Source organism: Sinocyclocheilus anshuiensis, unplaced genomic scaffold, assembly GCF_001515605.1.
Source record: "Sinocyclocheilus anshuiensis isolate Anshui unplaced genomic scaffold, SAMN03320099.WGS_v1.1 scaffold948, whole genome shotgun sequence".
Lineage (NCBI taxonomy): Eukaryota > Metazoa > Chordata > Actinopteri > Cypriniformes > Cyprinidae > Sinocyclocheilus > Sinocyclocheilus anshuiensis.
Window position 1 is genome coordinate 104219 of NW_015549709.1, and position 10563 is coordinate 114781.

Sequence of the window (10563 nt, forward strand, 5' to 3'; positions counted from 1 at the left end):
ATAAAGTTTACATAATACAGTAACATAATATGAAATAAAATAATCTTATGCTACTGTTTCTTTTGATTTTAGGTTGAAATATGGGCATGTTTTCATGGGAATCACCCTTCTGTACAAAAAAAAAGAAAAAAAGGGTCTATCCACCAACATAAACTGCCATTGTAAGTTGTTTCTGTAAATAATACCAAATGTATGTGCTCAAAACATCTAAAAACACAAGTGCATACAAAACACACATGCACACAACACTTCGTCTTTGTGCATCGGCTGCATGTTGACAGTCTAGATGAAGTCAACAGTGCCAGATTGAGGAGTAAATGTCATTAATAATGCGTCGATGACGTGCTGCTGTCACACGCAAATGTAAACAAACAATGCTCTGATTTGCATTAATCAGGTATGAAAGGGTTTGCTGGTATAAAATCAGTAAATGCCTCATTGATTGATGTGGGTTTCATCACCCAGTGACAGATGATGTAAGTGACCTTGCTTATGCAAAACTGCAATCATTAACCCACTCATGAATACATCCTAAATATAAAATGGTGGAATAAATCGCACACACCCCAGCTCAACGTTTCCATATGCACAGATGCAAGTATTTCCAACGCCCCCACCCCCTTAAGCACTTACATCACAGGAAAGAACACACACACACACACACACACACACACACACACACACACAGACACACAGAGCCATGATCAAGTGCTTGCATAGATATTTCTATCGAGCGGTGGCAGGGTCTGCCGGCTTGGATCGATACACACAGCTGTGTCTTTACCGTTCTTAGGTGCATTCTAATAGCTCCGAGAGCCAAAGCAAGTTAACTGCCTGCTACAATACAGTACACAGCATCCTCTTTCCAGCATTCAAACGAACCTCTCTGGTGCATTATAGCATAAGAGCACTTGGTAATGTGATCAGAACATTTCCAGGAATATTCACCATCTCGTCTCTCACAAATGAGCATCTGTCTGTCTAGCTATAGATTTAAGTTGCAGTACAGGAATAGTTCACCCAAAAATGAAAATTTGCTGAACATTTTCTCACCCTCAGGATATCCAAGATGTAGATGAGTTTGTTTCTTCCTCAGATTTGGAGAAGTGTAGCATTACATTACTTGCTCACCAATGGATCCTCTGCAGTGAATGGGTGCCGTCAGAATGAGAGCCCAAACAGCTGATAAAAACATCACAATAATCCACAAGTAATCCACACCACTCCAGTCCAGCAATTAACATCTTGTGAAGCCAAAAGCTGCATGTTTGTAAAAAACAAATCCATCAAGGCATATTAACTTTAAACCATCACTTTCTAGTCAAAATACAAGCCCAAAATCCACAATAACGCTTCCTCCAGTAAAAGAAGTCCATCCCCTATTGTCCTCTCATATCAAAATCCACCGACATATTTTTTTAGAACTTTTTTGGACTGTTTTCACTTGTAAACAGTGCTTGATCTGTGCATATTTCTCTCCTGATTCAGACAATTTTTTCATTGGAGAAAGCAATATTATGGATAGAGGACTCATATTTTAGCCAGAAGCAACGGTATGAAATAAAAAAAAAACCTTGATGGATTTGTGATGTTTTTATCAGCTGTTTGGACTCTCATTCTGACGGCACCCATTCACTGCAGAGGATCCATTAGTGAGCAAGTGATGTAATGCTACATTTCTCCAAATCTGATGAAGAAACAAACTCATCTACACCTTGGATGGCCTGAGCATGATTATTTTCAGAAACGTTTCTTTTTTGAGTGAACTACTCATTTTAACATGGAAACATTTATGAGGGCAAAGCATCAGTAATATCTGCCCTGTAACAGCAGCATAATCCAAAAAAGTATGTGTGAATGCTTTAATGCCACTGCAGATACAATACACGCAGACAACGCCCCCACTTCTCTCCATTTATCTATCTGCTCTCATTCTTTGTCCTACATGAACGAGCTGCAAAGAAAGCCACGAGACAAAAGAAGAAAGAGAAAACTGCTGTCTGCTCACACCTAAATATCAGCCCGAACACAATGCTGTCTAACACAATACTTGCAATTGTAACGAAATTCAGGGAGAGATTTTTCACAAGCACGGTATTCAATTCTCCGTCTCCCTCCTACTGTCTCTTTCCTCTTTTAAACTGAACTCACACATGCATAGACATGACATGTGAACAGCTTCTCACATGGGGAGGTTTGATGTCTATCAGCTCTGACTTATTGCACCTCTGCACTGAAACAATCAACAGTTTTCATATACAGTAAATGACACAAAATCTGATTCCTGTATATATATATATATATACTGTATATGTATGTATATATATGACAGTTTTCATATACAGTAAATGACACAAAATCTGATTCCTGCAATTAACTTACACTGATGTAATTTGCATTATTAATACTGTGTAATGGGATTTGAAACATTTCAGCTCTCAGTTCATAATTCAGAGGAAATAAATGCTGTTTGGTAATGGAAAAGGAAAGACTTCAAATGAATAACTTTAGCAGTTCCACATTCTAATTTAAAATCAAACTTTAAAACAGTACAATTCTAAAGAGTTAATTTCTATTCCATTCACATGCAAAGTGATTTCAGCACCTTCAGCAACCTTCAGTACCGCCATGAATCATTAGACACTCTCTATTCCCTCGGGCTCTGAAGCCATCTTCACTATTCTGACAACATCTTTCAAAAAGCTAGCAAATACTTGGCAGAGTAATGAAAAGCATCCACGTAACTCACACAGGAATGTACATAGACATACAGACTCTAGAAAGGACACTTAAGCCCCATTTAAACAAAAACGTTGTGTTTGTCATTAATGAAACAAGTTCTTAGTTGTTCATGTGACTACACTGCATATATCCACTAAAAATCATCAAAACACCAGCTTATTAAAAGACATTGAGCAAAAATTATGAAGAAAAGTGAAAACAACGAAGAAAACACCATTTCATTTGATCTTAGATGCAACCTGCTTTAATATTTTGTATCTAATGCAATGGCAGTCAGACATTTTTAATGCATTCAGAAACTTTCTGGAGTCACTGTAGAAATATGATAAGTCATACTAACCCAAGTGTGCTTGCATATTTCATATTGATTGAAAGTCTTCAATCAATTGCACTCCAACAACTCCAAAATCCAGTTTCAACTGTTGACACATTCCAGAAGATCTGACACTATCTGATTCTACATGCTGAACTGCATGCTTGGCCTGTTTAAATTCAACTCTTTCTTCCTCCCCCGTTTCCTTTTTAATTTTCCCCCTCAATCCACCTCCTTGGGTTTTGATAATTTTTAGCTAATTAAGCCCTTTGAAAAGCCCAAGAACAAGCCATCAAGAGGAGGAATAAACTAAGTGAAGTGCAGATTCAGTGATCCATCTCCCAAAATGCATTGCAACAAACCCCCACAGCAACAAACAAGCGAGCTAAAGACGGCAGAGAAGGCGGCCATGTCGATGGTTCGCCAGGACCAAGCCACAAACAAAACTTAACTATTGATGTAGGAAATCACTCGATACTACAAATGAGCTACAGTTTGTTGACATAAGTCAAGTATAGATTACATAAACCCCAACCAACAGATCATTTACCAAGCACAGATTTAACAAGCCAAGATTAACCTCAGGGGAATGCATTAAACGGCAAGATGTGGGAAAAACTACAAATAAACATATATGCAAGTAGTGGATCAGTTACATGGAATGAAGGTCAATAACATGGCATGAAAAAAGATTATATCACTAACCTTTTCAGCAAAATAGTAGCAAACAGCAAATTTGATCTGGGTAGGATATGTAACTACAATCATAATTTCAAAAATGAACTCTGTTGACACCAACATCACACATCATTAGCTTCGCTACCCTTTAGCAAAAAATAAAGTAAGATCATTACGTTGAAATATAGAGACAAGGACAACCTAGATGTAATCCACAGCAAGGTGACATTGTCCCTATGACCATTACTGTCCCCTGAGCGGTTCTTCATCACAGTGAAGAATCCAGATTAGTGATCACCTCACAATCTATGAATGACACCTTCACTTACAACAGTTACACCTCTCATTCTACAGAAGAATCTGTATCCGCAGTAATCATTTAAGAATATTTTTTTGACAAAGGCTCTATGTTTGGAGACATTATTGATGTGAAGCAGATTTGCACAAAAGGGAGTGCTGTTAAATATGGACCAAGCAAAATTTATTGAAATATTGACAAAACAGGCTGGGTAAATGATGAATGTAGGGACAAAATATAAATAAAATTCTGAAATTTTGAACAGAGGAAACAGAAGCTACACTAGTCAACTAAATGATAAAAAACAAATAAAGAAAGACTTTTCTGCATCCTTGACAACCTCAGGAGAATTAATTATACTTTATAATAGATGAACTGCATTTCAATGTTTGCAGTAAATGGTTATGGATAGAACTGGCATAGGCAAACATACATTAAATATTTGGTTTAAAAAATAGCCACAATGTTCTCAAAGGGGAGTAGAAAATCAGTTTTTGTTGGACAGATCATTATTATACTTAATAATAGATTAACTGTATTTCAGTGTTTGTAGTAAATGGTTATGGATAGAACTGGCATAGGCAAACAGACATAAAATATTTGTTTAAAAAAATAGCCACATTGTTCTCAAAGGGGAGTAGAAACTCAGTTTTTGTTGTACAGATCACGTTCTAGTATGTAATTATGTCACTTGAGTAATGCATCAACTTTAAAATGACCCTCAACACACATACAAGCAGAATTTATGTTCAAATGCCATATGTTGCACGAAGTTGTATATCATACCTGAAAAAAATAAGTGGCGTTTTCCTTCAAATAATCAAACATCAATTTTGTCCATCCACAGACATGATGTGAGTGTGTCTCTCTTTCTCCCTCTTGTGGACACATGTAAAAGTGACATTGCATTAAATATTAATCTCAAATGTTGTGTAATTTAGTAAGCAGTGGACAAGGTATAACAACACACCTTACAGCAAAACTCAAATCTAATCCAAGGTCTCCTTTTCTAGTCCAAACCCATCGATGACACATGCACACAGGCAGGAACATCAGTCTGTCTCAACCTGTCTCTCCTAGCAGCAATGAGACCTTGATAGGTTAATGTGCATTTTATAATTTGTCATTTGAAGCGCCATACCAATACGTCAAGTCTATTTCTCACAAACAGTATGCATTGGTACCCTTTTTATTTGATTTAAGACTTTGTATTTTTATTAAGAAGGCTATACCAGACGCATAATCACTATACATTGATTTAACATTACCTTTACAATTAAATCTTTCACTGAAATTACAGAATAAATATACGCACATTTTTATCTTTGTCAAATCTTTGTGAGAGAGAGAAAACATTAAAAGTGCTTCCTAAAAAGCTGTTAGTGATAGTATCCAGAAGCATTTTTCTTAAGAAAGTGCGCTGAACTCCATAAAATCTTGAAGTGTCATTAGATATTCACAAATATTGATCCTCGGGTGCGTCCTTGAGATAGAACTCTGTCTTTTGCTGTATAGAAAATTAAATAGACCACTCAACGGGTAATACATCGCTGTATCTCTATAGCGGGTGAAGTTTTTGATCGATAACCTCCTCCTGCAGTCAAATGCATGCAGCAATCTGCAAATATTCTACAAACTGTGCCAGGCGCTCCAGAGGTTCAACAACAAATCTGTTCCGTACAAAAATAATGGGTGGTAACATTGCTGGCTACTCTGAAAAAAAGGCACTTCATTGAAAAATCTGAGTATGGCCTTTCCTCCAAAAGCGACTTGGGGTACAAAACCCACCGTAGGGGTCGGTCTCTGGCTGTCAATCACAGTAGGGCAAAGCACTCCATTCTCGTGAAAGCCTGCCATGTCACCTGACTGATTGATGGCGACAATGGTGTTGAGCTGGGAATTGGACACAGCCATCTTCCATTCCTTCTCTTTCTCCAGAAGAGTTCGATAATTACTGTTATTTTCCTTGGTTTCTGTAAACTGCTCGCCCTCTATCTCTCCTTCTCGTGGTTTGTAAATTGGATTGTTACACATTTGAGTAACGGGATGGGGGATATATTCGTAGATGTGACCGGGTGCCTTCTCAGGTGAGGCGGTTTGTCTTTCTTCAAAGATCTTGCACTGCATTTGAATGCCCGTAAGGTCCACCTCCTGACGCTTCCTGAAGGGAAGTTTTGTTCGCCTCCGTAGGACGAATGCGAAGAGACCGGCAGCCACAAACACAGAGGAGATGAAGAGAATCAGTAGGCTGAGAATCAGCACAGAGAGCGGAACAGTTCCCGCCATTGGCGCTTGTCCTAACTCAGAGCCACTGGTGGCCGTCATTTCATTGGGCAGGACTGGAGAAGAAGCGGTGAATTTCAACTCAGGGCATATGACCTCAGCCTCCAGGGTGCGCAGATCCTTGCCAAGAGCGAAGTCCGGGGTCTTGCAGGTCACTTCCCCCACAACAATGACGGAGCTGAGCTTCTCAATCCACTGCTTGAGTGGGATTATGTCGCAAGAGCAGTCCCAAGGATTCTGGTGAAGGTCGATTTGAACAATGGAGTGGAGATGCTCCAGTACTCCGCTCACAGGAAGGTACAGAAAGTAGTTGTTGCGCAGGTTGAGCCTAGCCAGGGAGGTGCCAGCAAATGCATCCATGGGCAGGGTGCGCAGCAGGTTGTCATTGAGAAAAACCAACTGCAGGTTTGGCATGAGGCTGAAGGCGGCCGGTTGGATCTCTCGAATGACATTGTACTCGAAATACAGGTAACTAAGTGCCTGCAGACCACGAAACATGCCTGGAGTGAGCCTTTCAATGTCGTTGCCATTCAAGTATAAACTTTTTAAATTAGGTAGGTTCATAAAGGCGCCTTCTTGAACATATGATATCCGATTATTACCCAAGTGCAATAAATCCAAGCTAGAGAAGTTCCAAAAATCCGACCTGTAAATTTTCTGAATCAAATTCCCACTTAGATAGAGTTTCTTGGCATTGAGTGGTCGTGGCAGCAGCTCAGAAATGTTGTGGAAACCTTTCTCTTTACAATTGACAGTGAGGCCCAAGTCAGTAATGTGTAAATTGCACATGCACCCTGTGGGGCAAATTATTGGTATAGGGGGTCTGGTCTGGTAGGCAGCGATTGGAGGCTGATTCAGTCCTGGGTAAATGCTACGAGGAGTGGGTGGTGTTTTTGTGGGTCTGGGCCGTTTAGTCGGCTTTACGTGTCTCTCTCTGTACTCTACTGAGGAGGCTGTGTTATGAAAAGATGACAACATAGACGAAGGCTTGGTGGGCCAGACATTTTCATTATTAAACGGTAATCTGGGAATGCCATGTTTGGCCTCCAGCTCTGCTTCAGAAAGTAAGGGACAAAGTTCACTTCTCTTGATCTCACGAAGGTCCTTACCGTGTAAATGAAAAGGGTATTCACAAGTAATGTCGCCCACCAGTGCTGTGTAGGGAATGCGCTCCAGCCAGGTTTTGAGCTGCACAATATCACACACACAGTTCCATGGATTTTCCTCTAGCTGAATCTCCATCAAGCTGCGACCGATGTATTCCAGCGTCCCTTTATAGGGTAGAATTCTTAAGCGGTTGCCACGTAAGTCAAGGTGCGTGAGCGATACGGACCTGAATAATAAACTGGGTAGCACGGGTATCAAATTGTCGTTCAAAATAAGTACTCTGAGTTTGTGCAGGTTCCGAAACGCCCCGCTCTCTATTCTCTTGATGACGTTGTAATCCGCCTGAAGATACTCGAGGCTCTCCAGCCCCATAAAAGTGTCATTCCTGAACACCTCCAGTTTGTTTTCATGCAGAAATAGCTTTTTCAAGATGCTCAGGCCATTGAATGCGCCCACATGTATGTCCTGTAGTGCATTATTCCCCAGATTGAGCGACACAGCATTGTTGAGGTGCAAAAAGCTGTTAAAATACAGTTTGCGCATGGAGTTCCTCTGCAGATTGAGTTTAAAGGGTCTCGTCCACGTCTGGGAGATCTGGCTGACATTTGTAAATCCTTTGCTGTCGCAGTGGACATTGAAAATACCCTCCTTGACTTCACAGTAGCAAGGGTCAAAGCAAGGCTCATCTATTTCTTCCGACTCATCCAACAGAGGGATCGGCGTAGTCCATCCTAAAGCTATTGTGCTTAGCAGGGTAAACCACAGCATCCTTCCGCCGAGTCCTGATGAAGTTGAGGCTGAGAGCCACTTCACAGCACTGCAACAAAACACAGAAAAAAAGATCAGATGAGAAGGCTCAGACAGCGAGTGACAGTTGCAATGCTTTGAGCGTTTCACACAATAAACTACGTAACAAACACCTTCTCCTTCCACACCATGGCATGTTTACGATAAAGATCAGGCATTATCATGGGTTTGACATCTTTCACTCGATGATAGCTTACACTACACCCAAAAAAAAGGACTCAAGGGCATAATCACCACTAATGCTTTTAACCACTGAACGAAAGAAACCACATCTAAACTGTTTAAAGCATATCACCATTAATTCTTAATAAATATCCCTTGCCATGTTCATGCAAAGCTCAAAAACATTAAATCAATAAAACATGCAATGAAAATAAATGCATACTTAAATCGAATCAACCGCTGTATCCACTTAACATTTCAAAAAACAATGACAGGTGCATCCCAAAACTAAAACGCCAATTAGACCTTTAATGCGTAACGGAGGTTATTTGCTTTCCACAGTCTGAACGCACTTAATTAGCGCAGATGTTATCAGCAGATCAGTGGAGAAACTAAGAGCCAAATGCTGCTGAGTGTGCCACACTCTGCGGATCTCTTGAATTTCGAAAAGAAAAAAGGACCAAAAACCCTCGAAAGATCCTTGTTTTCCGTCCAGAAGAGACTGCAGTTTTCCATGAATAGCACACTTTGTATTTTCCTCCCACCCTTCTCTGGTGTCCTGGCTTTAGCAATCAATTCCAATGTCCTTCCATTCCCAAACGATAAAGTATCGGATACCTACTCGGTTTTAGTGGTGTCTAACTTTACATCTCCAGGGTTTGGAGACGGGTGGTCCCAGACTGCCTCCGATGGTTGGCTACAAAGAAAAACAAAATACAATAAAAATCATGCATTGGAATGAAACGCATTAGAAAATCTCCGTATTTTACGCACACATAAAAAAATCTCAACGTTAAACTTAATATTAAACTTGCATTTTAGATATTTTTTTACTAAAATACGCTTGCTAAAATACCATTACAACTAGGTGACTGGTATAGCAGTATGCGCAGTAACATCAGAAACAAATCAATGCATCATTTGATTAAATACAGAGATTACTCTGTGGATCACCCAGGTCATTCTCCCATCTCCAAAAAAGTCTCTAAACATCTGAAACGCTCAAAATTCACCTTTTTTTTCACCGGAGCATCCGAAATAAAACGAGTTTAAAGATTGCCTGTGCTTTTCCCCGATCTCTCTCCCTCTCTTTCGGTCTCTCTCTCTCTCTAAGTCCAAGAAGAGAGAAGATGAAGACGTGATTTGAATGAAATCTTCTTATTCTTCTTCTTCTTTTTAATAAAGGTTTGTTTATGACGCCGGTTCTTTCAGTTCTGGAGCTCAGTTCCGCTTCGAGCGGTTCGGTTCGATTCGGTTTGTCCCACTGCTGCGCTGCTCGCGTCTCTCATCGTGCCGGAGAAAAGCTTCGGATCGTCACGGAAATGAGCTTTAAGAAAAGCGAGCAGGATGGAGACTCTCTCTCTCTCTCTCTCTCTCTCTCTCTCTCACACTCTCTCTCTCTCTCTCTAATTCTTCATCGGCGATGTAACGTTATGTTATAGGGCGATCTCATCTCCGATTTATGTTCAGAGGTAAATGTCACAGGTTATTTAACTCTGAGCTTCATCGGTGAACTCTTCTGAGGCTTTGAGTGCCACATTCCCGTTTTAAACAGTTCATCATCTTTCTTTCCTGGGAAAATATCACTACATTCGTTGAAATGCGAGTCCGGGGTTCCTTGGCTTAACGCAGCAAACTTACAAAGGAAACTATCCAATAAATCGGTTTGTTTTTCTTCTGTATAAATGTAGTTTGGTTTTATCTGCAGTGAAGACAGCTGAGGCAAATTCGTCCGTGTCGTCCTCCCGTGTGAATCTCCGCGCGCTTCCCGCGCCCTGTCTTCCCGCGCTCTGCCTGCAGCGGGCAATCGAGCTCTGCGCGTGGGGGCAGTGGCGATGACAGGAAACCTTTATTCTGCAAATTTACATGGAAATGAGGGAGAGGTTATGGGTAACACTCTGTAATATGATTTATTAATAACATAAAACATTATTACTTTAATAATGCTAAAGAGATCGGTATTATAGATTCAAATAGATATGTAATTTAACTTTGAATTATAGGGAAGACCAGGGCTAGCTTTCGCACTTTTACTGTGAATATTTATTGCAAAGGGTAGATTTATTTATATAGTTCAGGTTCTATAGGTAGGCTACATACTGTATATTGTAATCTTAGCTACTAAAAAAAAAACTATGGAACATTTCCATCTTTATTTCCACCGCCAACAAAC

General features: G+C 40.1%; 1 protein-coding gene across 1 annotated transcript in view; it reads right to left on the reverse strand.

The window, feature by feature from the left end:
- LOC107660674 (SLIT and NTRK-like protein 3) overlaps positions 1-9723 on the reverse strand; it is a 10560-nt gene extending 837 nt beyond the window's left edge. Inside the window, exons 1-3 of the mRNA XM_016450061.1 lie at positions 9404-9723; positions 9013-9087; positions 5820-8238 (exon numbers count right to left, since the gene is read on the reverse strand). Coding sequence (XP_016305547.1) covers positions 5820-8189 — 2370 coding nt within the window. The 5' untranslated portion in view covers positions 8190-8238; positions 9013-9087; positions 9404-9723. The remainder of the gene's footprint in view (positions 1-5819; positions 8239-9012; positions 9088-9403) is intronic.
- Between the last annotated feature and the right edge of the window lie 840 nt (positions 9724-10563).